The sequence below is a fragment of the Argiope bruennichi genome, chromosome X1, assembly GCF_947563725.1.
Source record: "Argiope bruennichi chromosome X1, qqArgBrue1.1, whole genome shotgun sequence".
NCBI classification, from domain to species: Eukaryota; Metazoa; Arthropoda; class Arachnida; order Araneae; family Araneidae; genus Argiope; species Argiope bruennichi.
The window spans coordinates 91,042,017-91,058,655 of NC_079162.1; the positions used below are offsets into that span (position 1 = coordinate 91,042,017).

At 27.4% G+C, this 16,639-nt stretch overlaps 1 protein-coding gene across 4 annotated transcripts in view; it reads left to right on the forward strand.

The window, feature by feature from the left end:
* Nucleotides 1–16,639, forward strand: part of LOC129958231 (uncharacterized protein CG43867-like) — a 189,074-nt gene that overhangs the window by 131,335 nt on the left and 41,100 nt on the right. For 3 of the 4 annotated variants that reach the window (XM_056070521.1, XM_056070524.1, XM_056070523.1), the window contains 12 exons: nucleotides 1,888–2,043; nucleotides 3,067–3,150; nucleotides 5,222–5,365; nucleotides 6,502–7,047; nucleotides 8,349–8,744; nucleotides 8,915–8,987; nucleotides 10,032–10,132; nucleotides 14,093–14,381; nucleotides 14,949–15,109; nucleotides 15,662–15,772; nucleotides 16,029–16,115; nucleotides 16,533–16,602. In XM_056070521.1, the coding sequence (XP_055926496.1) occupies nucleotides 1,888–2,043; nucleotides 3,067–3,150; nucleotides 5,222–5,365; nucleotides 6,502–7,047; nucleotides 8,349–8,744; nucleotides 8,915–8,987; nucleotides 10,032–10,132; nucleotides 14,093–14,381; nucleotides 14,949–15,109; nucleotides 15,662–15,772; nucleotides 16,029–16,115; nucleotides 16,533–16,602 (2,218 nt within the window). The remainder of the gene's footprint in view (nucleotides 1–1,887; nucleotides 2,044–3,066; nucleotides 3,151–5,221; nucleotides 5,366–6,501; nucleotides 7,048–8,348; nucleotides 8,745–8,914; nucleotides 8,988–10,031; nucleotides 10,133–14,092; nucleotides 14,382–14,948; nucleotides 15,110–15,661; nucleotides 15,773–16,028; nucleotides 16,116–16,532; nucleotides 16,603–16,639) is intronic. The other variant, XM_056070522.1, reaches the window with a different exon arrangement.

The window sequence follows — 16,639 nt, forward strand, 5'->3', positions numbered from 1 at the left end:
AGCTATAATAATAAGATTAGATAACACTGACTTTTCGAAGGCCTGCGAGTCTATCGATTTTGGAATTCTTTTAAATAAGTTATATAGTCTTTGCTTTCATACCAACCTGTGTGTGTTCATTTTAATAAAACTGTTTTACGCGAGTTCTCGGGTACCTGTGGTGTTCCTCAGGACTCTAATCTTAGACCTTTTTTATTTATTTATTAATGACATTTCTGTTATATTTAAGTATTCTGAGTGTCTTTTATATGCTGACGACTTGAAGTTGTTTCGTTCAGTACATTCTAATATTGATGATGTCCTTCTACAGAAAGACGTTAATTCTCTTTTTAAATGGTGCACAGATAATAAGTTACTCCTGAACATTGATGAATATAATATTATTAGTTATACAAAAAACGCTCAGCCTTTAAATCATATTTATAAAATGAATGAACTTGTATTATTACGCTCATAAAAAGTAAAATTTTAAAATTACTCAAAGTAAAATTTTTGAAATTGATGATTTGTAATATATTAATTGATATCTGTTACACAACTTTTTGATGGGAATTGAAAATATTTTGTCTAGATAGTACCAAATTACCTATTATCTTATTCGCGTTTTAAATATTATTGCAACTCGAGATTAAAAAATTGTGTGTGTGTGCGTGCGTGCGTGCAATACACTGTGCATGTTTTCCTCGAATTTCTTTCAAACTATATCTTCATACCAAAAGTATCGTCTCTTGTAGAGTGCTAGAACAGGTTTTGGGCTGCATATAAAGATATCACTTCAGAAAAAATTAATTTCATATACCGTGCTTGAAGAATAGTGTATATTGAGAAGGAAATTGAAGATTTTAATACTAAACTAGATGTACTAAGTGACGAATTATTTTAAAATAATTATTTCGCAGGCTTTTGATTGACTTCCAACTTTAATCCAGTTGGCCATTATAAGATCGTGATGGTTTAGTAATAGTTCCGTCTGCTTATCTCAACAAGATAAAGATTTCGAGTATTGACTTTGCTGAGTAGTCATAAAGTGCACATGGTTGATACAAGTTAAATATTTTTATTTTGCTACGATATCAGATCAGGCGGCATCTGATCACGTTTCGTAATTAGAAAATCTTTAGTAGCCCACGTAAGGAATTATATTCTTAAAAAAAATTTTTTTAAGCATTTACAACAAAAACAATCGTCTGTTGTTTTTGTTGTAAATGTTTAATCTTTTCTAAACAAAAATGATGGAATATTATAAAAAATTATTTCCTTTGAGAATAAGGCAATGGCAAGTCTGTTAGCTTTCTGTCTGCTGACCAAAACTGTCGCGTAAATTTTTGATTTAGCTTCTTCTGTACATTGCCACACCTTATATCATACTTTATCTAAAGCCACTTTTCTCAGCTGCCTTCCATTGTTTGTTATCTGCATTAAATATTGTATTTAAAAACTAATGATGAAAAATTTAATTTTGTTATCAGCCATTTTAGAAAACATATACAGTAAACTGTCGATTATCCCACACTTCAGTGCATTTGATAATCCCTAAATGTGTTTTTAAAAACCATCAACCACAATTTTTTTAAATGTTTTAACAACAAATACGATTTTTTTTAAAAATCTAAAAGCAAACTTACAACTTGTAAGTATTAAAATATGATTTTTATTGAGCCATAATTTTATGTGTAGGTCACTTACTGTAAAAGAAAATTGTCTAAAAGCATTTTCGTGTTCATTGTTTCCCTTTTTCAGTCATTTTGATAAATTTCTACGAAATTCGCTAACTCATGCGCTTTGTGCCACATAGTTCTTTGAGTAATCGGGAGTTTATAGTTTATCAATCTCCTCTCTTTTCTTTTTTTTTTTTTCCGTATATAATTCATGTTTTTTATTTTTCAGGCTCAGGTGATGGAGAAAAAATTTTCTGAAATAAAAAATAGTGCTTCGTCATCTGTTCCATGTACTTGCAATAAAACATTTTTTTCTAAAAATAATTATGAATGCTCCAACAGTAAATGTGTGATATCTGCACTAGAACAACAAGTGGAAGAACAGGTAACCTGTTTATTTTCATATGTATGCTTTCTCAACATTAAATTTTTACTCTCGATATGCAAACTAGCTATCTACATAGTTCGCTTCAAATACGAAATTTGGGATAAAAAATGTTAGCATCAAAAATCGTTTGAAACGCTTCTTCTCAAATCCTACTCTACCCACATCAACTTATATTTTATTACATTTTGTAAATTGTTATTAGAAGAATTAAAACAATGTACCAAATCTTAACAAAGAATTGTAGAAAAATCATTCCCCCTGTTATTATTTATTTTAAAACGATAACTTTGCATAAGGAGATTTTTTCTCCATAACACCGAATGACACCGATACAGAAACGTTAATATAGAGGCTGTCTTGGCCGCAAGAAATTGTCGAAGTTAAACTGATAAATTTTTCAATTTATGATTTTCTTGGCGAAATTGTTAAAAGCCATTCGTATGTTTATAGGAATCTGTTGGTAGAGACAGTAGTGATAATGAAAACGCAGATTTGCAAGATTACTTTGCATATTTTTGAACATCATTGTTGGTCACTGCAAACAGGAAACGTAGCTCCGTAGTTAGATTTAATTAGGTTATATTGTTAACAGTTATATAATCAACATATTGTTGAATTTGTATTTTTTCAAAAGCATCCATTCATGTAAGTCAAATCTTGTGTTTCATTCCTCATTTCAATTTTTTGTTTTTAAATTATATTAAAACACTCTTAATGACGCTGGTAGGCTGATTAATTATACTCTAACTCTTTCGATTGATTACGTTGAAATCTCTTCTAATTCTTTACAATTTGGTGGAAAATACGTTGCATATAAGTATTGGTTTGTTTCTTTACAGTAGTGATTAGTAGTGATTACAGTAGTGATTGATTAAAAATAAATTATTTCTGAAAAAACAAAAAATCGCTTGAATATGGAAGTTAAATATTTAGCTTGTTGAAATTTCATCTTTTCCCATTGTATTTATTGATATATTTTTAAGTCTGACATTTTTTTATATGTATGTACAATTTTTGTAGAGGAGATTGCGGATTTTGGATGCAAAGCAAGTTGAAGACAAGGCTGCTAAGATCAAAGAATGGGTTACAAATAAATTGAAAGAGGTACACTTTTTTAAAAAATTATATTTTTTTACTAAGTAATCCTGTTATTAAATAGAACCAGTTATTATCCTGTAGTTTTTCTTTTCGTAGGCGGGATTATTTACTTTTTACAGTTTATAAATTATTATTTCATAAGGATATGATTATTCATCTTACTGTTACTTTTTTATATATATTTATTTATTGTGGAGAGTATAATTCATTCAGTTAAATCTATTTTCTTTTTTGTAATACGAAATTTTTGACATTCCCTATTTAAAATGAAACACATAACATTTTATTTGTTTCTACTGTAATGATACTGTATCGAAGTATTATTTAACTTTCAAATAGAATAAGTTATTTCAACTAATACAGATTTTTCCCAAAAAAAATTGTAATGCGTGAGATAGCACATTCCATCATTTTTTTAATACTATCCTCTTCTAATTAAAAAATAAATAAAGAAATATTAAGGTGTATTGCAATAAATTTGTATAATGCATCATGATAAAAGAAGAAATGGGAAATTTAATTAAAACGAAGGAGAATAAAGATAGAAATCTTGGAAATAGCATTGTCTCCTTGTTCCTTTTATTAATGAAAATTAGGAATAGAGTTTTTAATTCTTTCCGCATAGAAGCAGTTGCAGTCATTGTTTTAAATCTTCATGAATCATTTAAAATATAGTTATTGCAATGCTGTTTTTAATATTCGTGCTGTGCATGTGAAACCGCAGTTGAAACAATGATCTGAATGATAAAAAATTGACTTAATATCTTCTGTTTCACTAAGCTGTTCATTTAAAATTTTCATGTTATTTGAATTTAGAAGATTATTATGATATCATGTTTTTTTTTTCAAATAATTTTTTCATATTTAATTAACGAATGAACTCACAAAGAAATTCATTGAAGAGAAAAAAAAATATTGCCTTTTCCTTTTTATAATGGTATTTTTATTGGAGACGTTTTATTGCATTTCCAACTGACGATGTGAAAAGAAGTACACTAAACTGAAAGGTTTGTTTGGGTCAAATAAACAAGGTCTAAATTTATGCAGATCACAGAATAAAATCAAATAAATCTCCCATTTTATAAAGAAACTTCGGTTTGCTTCAAAAGTACAGTATAAAATATGTATGGCAGTAATGTTTTCTTCCTTGCGCTTAGCATGCTTTTCTAGCACAGATTCTCGACTTTAAGAGATCTAAAACTATTTCTACAGATCTGCTGTATTCTAGGCCTAGTGAGCATTACATTTATCGTGGGAATGGAGGGGAGGGGCGAGGTCAAACGTTCTCATATTTAGAATGTAGAAAGATCAGAAAGTAGAAGACTAGCTCTTGTATCCTCGTTGTCGGAGCACTGTTCAAAATTACGACATCATTCCCAAAATTTATTTATGGCTTCAAATTTCAACATTAATCTAACAAAACATATCTTAATTTCGGGAAATTCTAGCACTTAGTACTTCCAAAATTAATTCGAAATTAAGGTCTTTAATTTTATATTTTGCAAAAGATTTGCATCCTTTTACAAGAAATGTAAGTAACAGCTTGCATTCAAATGCCCCTCGTTAATTAAAATTTCAATTGTTTTGAATCCAGCCTGCTAAATATTTGCAAAAATTGTTGAGGAAAAGCAGGATGTTTAGTTGATAAGAAATTGCACCGCACTGAAACATTTATGAAAATAGGGTTACTGAACAAGTCGTTGTAAATAAAAAAAATCATAGAATTCATAATCGAATACACACTTTTATTATATAACGATTGAATACATTTTAATACAATCTTTTAATTACTAAAAATTTTTGTGAGTAGAAATCAATTTAATTAATTCTATCATCTGATTCATTGTATTTAAATTATATGTTGCCTTATAAATGTTCATGTTTAATAATTATTTGGTTGATCGTACTTTTCCATTTAATTAGTGTACAATACTAATTTCTAATCATAAAAATACAACCTATTATTTTTTATTTGTTTTGATTTTGGAAGCATTTTTATATCAATCACACTGAAATATTACACTAAAGAAATTGTTTATTTGAATGCATGATATATTTATTCATTTTTATTTCACAGCTTGAAGAACAGAATCAACATTTAAGAGAACAAAATCAGAAATGTAATGTACAATTAGAATTGCTGAAAAGTCGTTTGACTAACTTATCCGAGTTGAGCCCAAATCCTAATCATAAAAACATAAGAGATCGTGGAAGCACAGAGGTAATATTGAAATTTCCATTTTTAAAAATTTTTGAATTTCTGATTTAAGAATGTCTAACCTAATAGAATTGATTGCAATTAACTATAAAGGCCATATGTTAAATTTTGAAAAATATGTTGTTGCCTTTTGATATTTTTATTATTAGCTTATTCAAATTAAATTTCCAAAGAAGCAATTCACAATGAGCTAACACTAATAATTGCACAATAGATTATTAGGTTTAAAGTAGAAAAAGACCCTTCAGTTGGTAATTCTGGCATAGAAAGTGCTTAATTTATTTTACTTGCTAGTTAATTTTCGTTTCAATCATACCATCACAATAATTTAAAATGCACAGTGTTTTCGGTGGCATTTACTATTGTGCACTAAGATTTATGTTATTGTGCACTCCGAACTTGAATTTCTTTCTAATTGTATAAATTTTATTTTTGTTGTTTAAATGTTAATTTAAAATAATATTATTAGCATAGATAAAATACCATTTAAGATATTGTTTAAAAGCACTGGAATACTTCTTTTGTGCCCTGTGATATATTAAGTGCATAAAAATTGCATTTCTTTAGGATAAGAACGGCACTTTTAATAAGGCTTTATGAAGCGTAGGTATTTTTTAAATCCATTTTTCCCTCTCCTTATTAATATAAATACTTATGGAAAGAATTCAGAATCATGCTTTATGTTCATGCAAGAGTCTTAAAAGTAATTTTTTTGCACTCTTGTAAAAGAACAATATTATGTTAAATATTTACTCTGGCTTCTTTATATTATTGTTTATAACTGAATAACATAAATCAGATGTAGGTAGTATTCGCATATGCTATAATTAATGTCTCAAAACATTTCTGGTTTTTCTCGATTGGTTTACCACTTATTTTTCTTGATAGAAATCTAAATATATTTGATACACATTTTGAGAACGACCTTAAACTCCCCCTCCAATTGTAGTAAAAGTATAGTTATTATCAAAATTTTATATGAAAACAGTATATGGTAAAAGCTATTTAAATTTCAAAATGTGTTTTTGAAAATACCATATTTTTGATTGTATGTTTGACTGTTGTGCTGTACTTTATTTTGAAATTATTGGATTATTTTCTTATTTCTATTTTTATAAAAAATTTTCTTACCATTAAAGCAGGATTCCTCTCGCGGAAGTTTTGAAGAGCACGGTGATTCGGATGACAGCTTGCCTCCTCCAGAAGTTCTTGAATATTCATCACAATCAACAATGCAGCATACATGTAGAGAACATTCGCTTAGTGGAACTGATGGTTTGTGTTATCATTGCTCATCGCTTGTACCTCAAGAAACTGAACAAAAAGTCTCTTCACCTAACTCACTTTATGCATCTGTTGATTATTCGTCCAAAAAGAATCAAACTTTCACAAACCAAGCTGTAACTGAACCTCCAAAACTTAAACTTGAAAGAAAAAAATATGCACTTGATGGATGTTTTACACCATCAACTCTCAGTACTACTTCTGATCAAAGATATTCAGATGTTGATTGTTTATCTTGGAATAGAGGATCTTCTCGAATTGACTCAGGATCAGCTGATATAGATACTCCTAATAGTGTTCTGAGTCCTGATGAACCAATTTCGTCGATTGTATCCCATAATGCTGGTCATGATATTGGGATGTATAGCCAAAGGCAGTCCTTTCCAGGTTCTGAACAACAGGTAATTAATAAAAATTACTCATTGCTGGGTTATATTGCTGTTTATATATTATTCGTTGTTCTATTGTATGATGGATTTCATTTAATACATTAACAGTGAAATGACATTTTAGAATTAAAATATGAAAATAAAATTATATATTCTAAAATAAATCTTTTATGCAATTTTTTCTTGATAAACAGAAGTATACATGTTTAAAAATAATTTAAAAGCTTGTAATTTTATTGTCTTGATTCCATTTCTAATTATGGAAAAATGTATGCTAAGGCGTCTTTTGTTTTCTTAGTCTTTCTCCATGCTATGTTTCAAGATACTTATTATTTGAGATTTTACATTTGAAACACGTATATTTTTTGCATTCTCTTCTCCAATAATATTGCAGCCATATAGAAATTTTGGAGATATTTTTTCTTATTCAAAATAAAATAAAAAAAATATTTTAAATTATATTTTTGTCTGTGATAAATGTTTATTCAGGATATCTTTGTGAAAATTGGTTTATGTGGGGTTTGATATCATTCCCATCAATATGCCAAAAAAAAAAAAAAAACCATAATTAGTATACCCCAAAAGCAATAAATATATTTTTACCAGTTTTTTTTTAAAAAGACTGAATATCTAAAATATTATTTATTGCATTTCCTCTTTAAAGAGCGATGAGATCATGACATTTTGATAACAGCTGATAGGATTCACTGCATTTACTTAGAGGATGGGCACTGCAAACAAAATTTGGAAACTGCTTTTGTAATCATTTATTTTGATTTTATGTTGAATTTACTTGTTACAGTTTTCTTACTTACTAATTGTTTGTAAAGCTTTACAGTTCAGCTGTGGGATTAATAATTTCAATAGTAAACTGCATTGCACAGTTTTCTAAATGTCAATAAAATTCCCATAAATCTTTATAAATGAGTGTAAGGAACATAAAAAAAATAGTCTTAAATGTTTTATTTAAAAAAAATTCATTTGGAAACATTCTTTTCTAGAAAATCTTTGTTATTAAATCTAAAATATTGCAAAAAAAGTTTTATTGATTATTGTATTATTAAATTATCTAAAATTCATGGAGAAAAGGTCTAAAATAACGATGATGCAATCTCCGTATGCGTAATGTTTTCTCTCGGTATTAGTTTTCTCAAATTTTAAATGCATTATTTTTCCATTACATTCAAGTATTTATAGCAACTTTTTATTTTCTAAAATATTAATTTTGATATTTCATTTTAGTTTTAAATTTTGTTATTGTATAAGTGTAATATTTATTTCATTGTTCTATATTAGTAAATACTCTACTCTAGGCTCTTTCTGATCAGAATCTGCAGTCACTAAATGAAGAACTTGGTACTGGACATCAAGATTATTCTCAGAAAAATATTTTAGGAAATCGACCCTTAACTGCTCCAAGTATTGCTTCTAACTTGGATACTACCGATTGTTTTGACTGTGATAGCCATAAACGAATGCCTGATAAAAGTGGTCTAACTCTTGATGAATTATCATGCTCTCTGAGCAATTACAAAGATAATTCTTGCAGTCAAGATGAGCTTCATGATTATGCTGAAATATATACTCCAAACAAAGATTGCTCTGATTTTTATACTGACAATGATGAATGTGAATCCGTCATTACAGATGATTTAGCAAACAATACTGGTAAGCCTCCAACGCCACCTTTGCATCGTTTTCCATCATGGGTAAGTTTTTCTTCTTGACATTTATTGCTTTTAAACATACTGTATATGCTTTCCTTTTTTATGGCAGATATTTTTTTGATATTTCTTTGAATAAATGTTTCATAATATGATCATTTTAATTATAAAACAAGTTAAAATAAGTACTAACCACCATAATTTTATTTTTGAAGGAATCAAGAATTTATGATGTAGCAAACAATGGAATAAATGTATCATCAGATATTTCTCCAGTGCCTGCAAATGGTATGATTGTTTATTTATTTTCCCGTCATTTAAAAATATATATACGGCTGTAAAACATTTTTTATTATTTTGCAGTATTCATAACAAAACAGTATCAAAATAAGATGTCATTTATTTAATTTTTATATTTTATTTTTTTAACTAATGTAATTAAGTTTCAATTTTTAATTTATACCTATTTATATATATATTTTAATTGCAGATATTTTGGTTATAAACTTTATTTTTTAAAAAAGATTTCTGGTTTTATTTTTAAATTCCTTTTTTATACTTCTTGAATCTGATCAAAAGTAAGATATTAAAATTAAATATTAATTAAAATTTAAAAAATGCAGCTGAAGTGAATATTTTCTGAAAAGGGAAGTTAAGTTATCTCTTCAATAGGTCTTCTGTTAGGATTGTTTTTAATTTTTTTTTTAACTTTTAATGGTAATTAATGCATTTAAATTATTTCAAACATTTTATATGAATATTTCCGACAGTTAAAAATAAAAATTTATGAATATTTATATAATCTCGTATACGATAAATCTTCAGAATGTTTAATAATTTTTCAAAATACGATTGGGGAGCTAAAAAAAAAATCTTTAAATATATTATTTAATATTCTTTTAGTACTATTTTTTCCCTTGATTAAAATTTTTCAGTCTTTGCCATATTTTTAAAACATGGTTAGGTTTTGGTAGCCTGGTCAGAGGATACAGACTAGGATACTTTAAGTGTTTTTCTGAGATCTCTGGAATTGAATTTAGTATTTATTGAAGGTTCGTGTCTAAAAGTAATTCTGAATTTATTAATAATCTTATTTATTTATCTTCTATTTTCTTGTGATTTTAAATTCTAATTAATTTTTTTCATGCTAAAATATTTTTCCTCTCTTTTTTCTTGCAATAATTTGTTGATAATTTTCTTTTAAAGGTCACGCACTCGACTATATTGTGAAGAACTTTATTTTCTTATTTCATTAAAATTCCATTTGTGCATTTAACATGAAAAATTATTTTAGATTATAGATTACTTATATGCAGTGACATTTTTTTATAGATTCGTCCAACAACAATCAAAGCAAAACTTCGAATGATGTCAATTCTTCTAATAATACTTTTACAGAGCTGAATATTCCTGTTTATGCTACTGTAAAAGGGGTAATATTCATTTCCTCTTTATGGAATCCAATTTTTTATATTATTTAATGTAGTGGTTGTAGATTAATAAACATCTGTGTTAACCAGATGCAAATAGGTTATAACAATTCAGGATTTGAATCTATTAATAATTGAACAAATATTTTAAGAACCTATCTATATATTTAATCTGATGTTATCTTTAGATATTATGACATGTATTCTTTTCTTATATTGTATTTTATTTAATTCGGCCGTTATGATTTTTAAAAAGTAATAAATATTTGAATCTATTAGAGTTGTGATGAATAATACAAAAGTACTTTTTATTTTCTCGTAAAATGAAAGAAAATTAAATGTTCGTATATTTTGCTTTTACCCGAAAACTTTAATTTGAAATAAAAATACTAACCTTTTAATAACTTTAAATTGTATTTATTGGTTACGAGAGATTCGTTTTTTTTATTTTTTATTATTAAATGAATTTTAAATTGAATTGAATTATTTTTATTGAATGAATTTTAAATCGTATTATTGAATTAAATGAATTCCCATTATTTTCAATGTACTATTAAAAGAAGAAATATTTTTGAAACTAATCGTCTCTTCAAACTGCGGTTATCCATATTTAGCCCAAAAAATAAATAAATTTAATTTTAAAATGAAACATTTCAAGCAATATTTTTATTTACAATACGTTCAATAGAACACATATTTGTATTTTTTCATATTAAGAACGGGAATTATATGTACATGGATTGAGTTTATAATTGTTTTGAATGAAAATGGTGTTGCAAAATATAAATTCGACTTACAACCCATTAATTGAAAGAGAAATTGATCGTAAATCGTGGATAAATCCTTGTTAATGTTTTATCTTTCATAAAATAGTTTAGGTTAATAAAAAACTTTATATTTATTTAGCTTTTTTTTATCTGGCACTGAAGGATTTTTTTAACAAAGGAAACTCATTGCTTTCTCATTTGATTAATAAAAATTGTAATCAAATAGGGTCAGGAAAGGTAAGTGGGAATGGTATCTACAGTACACATTGGCAAAGTCATAGCGCCTTGGAAAGCATATGCCTTAATTAATACTTTCTCGAGGAAGGAAAGTAATGCTTTCCCGCTCGTCCTTTCTACTCTTGTGTATTTTAGTTACAAACGAGTGAGAGAAAAATGAAATCAAAACTTTCTTAAGCGTGATTACTCCTCTCTACATCTGTAATATGCATAAATTGCTAAGTTATATATATATATATATATATATATATATATATATATATATATATATATATATATATATATATATATATATATATATATATATATATATAATATGTAATATTATTTGTTGTGAAGCATGATGCAGTTTGAAGACAGTGAAGATACTTTTAATTTTGTAACGTCGTTTTATTTCATTTTGAAGAAGCAAGCATATGTACAAGCGACGAGCACACAGAACGACACAGAAAGGAATGAGGAAAAAAGCTCTTGGACATTTTATCCCTGGTCTTATAGAACCTATGATTTTGATAGGGAAAATATTTCTTTACAGTGCTAATGTACTATGAGATTGTGATAAGGATTTCTGACACATGTCAATCACATGTAAGGGAAACACAGGGATCTTTTAAGAAAGAATGTGCTTACTGGACATTTTTACCCCTTCACGCCGAGCGTGTGAAAATATCGGCGTTTAGCTGACTAAGCAATTTTATAAAGCTTCTCTTGAATTAATGAAGTAGATAAAGTGGAATTGGATCGCGAAATAAGGGAATAGTTTTAGAATGAAGTTACTATGAGCTAAATTAAGATAAAATCTTGGAAATTAATTAAATTGAAATTAAAAGTTTAAAATATCATTACATATATATAATAAAAGCATTATTTTATGTGAAGCAGAATGCAGTTTTGAAGACAGTGAAGAGACTTTCGATTTGGTGACGTCGTTTTATTTCATTTTGGAGAAGCACGCATTATTTACAAGCAGGAACGATGAGCAACACACACAACACCGAAAGAAATGAGGAAAAAATCCCTTTGAACATTTTATCTCTGGTCTTTTATAACCTGAGATTTTGACAGGGAAAATATTTCTTTAGAGTGCTAATATATTATTAAGATTTCGGTAGGGATTTTTGCTACACACGTCGACAAGGCAGGGGAAAGACACGGATTTTTTAAAAGAGAATGTGTTTATTGGACATTTTTCTAGCCCTTCACGCGGAGTGTGGGAAAGTTAGGATTTTAGCCGATTCAGAAATTTTACAAAGCTTCTCTTGAATTAAATAGAGAAAGTGGAATTGGATCACGAAATAAGAGAATATTTTAGAATGAAGTTACTATGGGCTAAATTAAGATAAAACCTTGGAAATTAATTAAATTGAAATTACAGTTTAAAATATCATATATATATCGGATATTAGACATGACATTTGCGAGTAAAATTCAATTTTGGTTTTCGAATTTTCTCGCGTGAAAAGGGATGGAGTTCTCAATTACCCCTGAAAATTTTTATCATGGAGTAATGAGAAACATGCACTCAATGCAATAAACAACATTTTCATGTATTTGGAATAATTTATTACACTGCTATGTAATCTACATGTTACTTTTCACGTCTGAAAATTGACTGTTAATATTGATTGATGTTGTGTGATGTCAAGTATGAAAAAAAAAAAAAAAATACTTGATGCTGAGGAAGAAATTTGATGATTTTGATTCTCTTTAATAAGAAATGTATGCTGTAGAAATAGAGAAAGCAATCTCGAGTCATTTCGTTATATTTTTCTACAAATATGTATATTTTAATTGATTATATTGAAAGTATCAGAATGAAGACCCATTATTTTAAGTCCGAGAGGTTGATTGTAATCAACAGAAAGTGACACATTTGAAAATTACCAATTTTACCGAAGCAAAATTTTTTTGATAATTAATAATAGTTTGTAATTTCCAAGAACTGGACAAAGGTATTCCATAAAATTCTATTGCTTAAAAAGGCAATAGAATTTGAAGGAGCAGAAGTTTCAGAGAAAAATTAGTTGAATAGAGGACTGAATGTTTTACTTTCTACTACTAGATTGAATTCTTAGTCCTCACTATTTTAAAGGGTATTTTAAGTCTTAGATATTTCCTTCTCACATTTCAGAATGCTGTTATTTTTGTTTTTATAAAGGTACTTTTACCGACAGAATTGGAATAGAATAATTATAAATCACTCCAAATTAAAGGTATTAAATAATTATAATAGTTTATGTGTGATATTTCATGAAATGGAATATATTTTTATTAAAAAGAATTTTTAGATATTCGGACGGTAAAATAATTTCTCGGGCATTAAAGTAGCAGTTTCACATCATTTCAAATATATCTTCTTCAAATCAATTCATCATTGTAATCAGATGTTGAAACAGATGTTCCCAATTATCCCACAATATCCGGGTAAATATAAAAAGTTGTAGCTGAGAATGGTTAATAAATAAATCAGGAAAAAACATTGTTTAATGAGCCCTCCAGAACACAGTTATGCACTCACATAAATCATAAGTCTATTTTCCATCTCATATGATTTTTTCAAATCGAAGAAAATGCTTATGTCTGTAAAATTCGTTTCCAGTTATCTTGACTGACCTTATATATATTTTTTGTTTTGCTATAAGATGTTATTAAAAATTATCTAATTAAAGATAAATGTTGAATACAGAAGATAAGTATTGAATAATGTATGGAATTAAGTCATTTTAATTTATTCATAATATCTTTCATAAAGCTTCATTCGTTAATTCTATATAAGGAACAAAAAAAAAATTGTTGGATAATATATATTTGACTTTTTTCTGTGCCTGTACTAGTTAAATACTATTTAGAACTTTTATAGAATGCTTCATATTTTCATTAAATTTTCATCTGATTGCATCATATTTTTTAAAATAGAATTCACAGTTTTGAAACTTATTTTATAATTTACTTTTCATAGAGAGCTTCTCAGATCAGATCTGTACCTTTCACTGGAGACTCATCTGATTCTTCTGACAATGAAGATGCAAGAGTAACCATGACCACAACGTCATCTCAAACTACTAGTGGAGACACAGAATCTTCAGCATCGCTTGGTGCAGGTGCTCATGATAGTAGTCCCACAGACAAAAAATTATTTCTTAATCACAGAATATCTTCCAATCCCACTCCCCCTCCTTATAATTCACCTTCTGCTTTATCAAAATGTCATGGTTCTTCTGCTTCTCCTATGAAGATTGTCCGTAGAGGTAAGATTATTTTTTTTCTTTGAATTGATTTCTTTGATTGCTACATATTTTGCAAAGTTGGAAAATATTTCTATTATATCAGATTTGTTGTTTTTATGAGCATTTAAATTCATAACACATGCAATTTCTTGCTATAAAATTTGGTACAAAACTTTTAACAAGTTGAAGCATTTCGCCTCAGAAAGAAAAGAGTTGACCTCAAAAATATTGATTTTATGTTAAAGCATATTAAAAGTAAAGTATCATTTCTTTCTTATAGTTTAAATATCTAAAGTATATTACATGCATAGAAATAGTTAATGTTTGAAAACATTTTGTTTGTTACATTAGAGTAAATTTTTCAAAATGTCTTATTATGTAATATCTCATAATAAATTTAAATTCTGATATTAAAAAATTAAATATATTCATATTTTTGTTTCATTCTTAAACTTGCATCTTCAGTGTGTTTGAGCTCTACAAACACTATGCGGTGTTTTATAAATATTTTGTTTGCTTTGTGATTTCTAAATGATAACTGTGTTTTCAAAATATCATCTAGAAAATGCTTTTTTCTCCTTCTTTTAGAAATGTCAAATGAATCTGTTTTGTCTGATGACTATGCTGTGCCACCAGATGCAGTTTCCGTGGATGTTATTAGCATTAATTCGACAGATAATCATTCAAGTGTTACAAATACTCCAACTTTTATTCGAAGAATACTGTATTCGGAAGATACTCAGAAGAAGGTAAAGAAATTTGTTCAAAATATAATCTAAACGAACTAAATTGTGTATCAAAACTGTTATCCTTGTACCAGCAGTTATTGATTAGCACATACTACTCATTTAAAGCTCTTGAAATACTGAATTTTATTGAAGCTGAACTTCTTTTGAAAGATAGTCATATTAAAACAAGATTATCTGAAGAGAAATTGGTAACTGTTCATTCAATAATTTAATTTAAACAGCTATTGAAAATAAGAGCAACCAGGTAAAACATTTCGAGTGCCATATTTCATGTTACGCCAAATTTGATTTTTTACACCTGTTTATTGTTGAATCTTGTTTGCATATGACTTCTAATAATTTTTTTTATATTTATTGTTTTACTGAAAAATATAATATTATTAATCTTGATTTGATGTAATTTCTAAATTTCCATTACTAATTAGAATGTATTACATTAAATCACTTTTTCAGTGTGTTGTTCATTTCGAATTGAAACAAGTTGATTCATTCCGTTTTCGTTTGTTTCTTGAATTTATACTAAGAGAATAATTCTGATTTTGGATTCAATAGGAAGTTCTTGAGAAAAGTGGCTACCTTACAAAACTGGGAGGAAAATTTAAAACTTGGAGAAGAAGATGGTTTGTTCTCAAAAATGGAATGCTTAGCTATTATAAATCTCAGGTAATATATATGTGTAATTATTTCATTCGCTAGTTATTTACGTTTTTGTTAATTCTGTAACTATGTCTACTTTGATTTATAAAAGTATAGATTGATAGATTTTCAACATGTTTTTAATTATTTTGCAATTTTTCAAATTATTACTCTCTTGTACTCAGTTTCTCAGTTATGAAAAATGTTATGATAAAAACCCATTGCGTTTTTCTTTTATGAGAAATAACATCTATGAATGCTTCAACTTTTCTTTTTTCTGCAGACTGATGTTAATAGAAAACCACAGGGACAGATTGTTTTAGACAATGTTTGCAGAGTGAACCGTGCAGAAGGGGCTGCAACGTTTGAGGTTAGTTGAGAAAATCCTTATTGTATTAAGAATTATGTACCATAAATCGCCGAATTAACCTTGGATTTACGTAAGGAATTTAATTAATATAGTAAATGTATTTTTGAGGAAAAATCTGTTCAAACAAACTTTTCCACATGAGTAAAATTGTAGTTGTGAGAAGTTTTTTGTTGTAGTAGAAATTGTTGTTGCAGCGATTTGATACTATCATAAATTACATTTAACTTGCAAAAGAATTTCATGTTGAATATTTTATTCTAAATATTGTTCATGAAAATATTATACTGAAATCTTATTTTACTGACATCCATTCATCGAGATATAATCTGTAAAATCAAGTGTTTTCTGTAATTAAGATAGACTAAAACACACAAATATTTTGCCACATTTTTCAAATGTAATATTAATTATCTACAGATTTCTACTGGTAAAAGAACTTACTACTTGACTGCAGACTCTATTAGCATGATGGAAGAGTGGATTAAAGGTATTGTTGATTTGAAAATCTGTTTATAATGATCTAT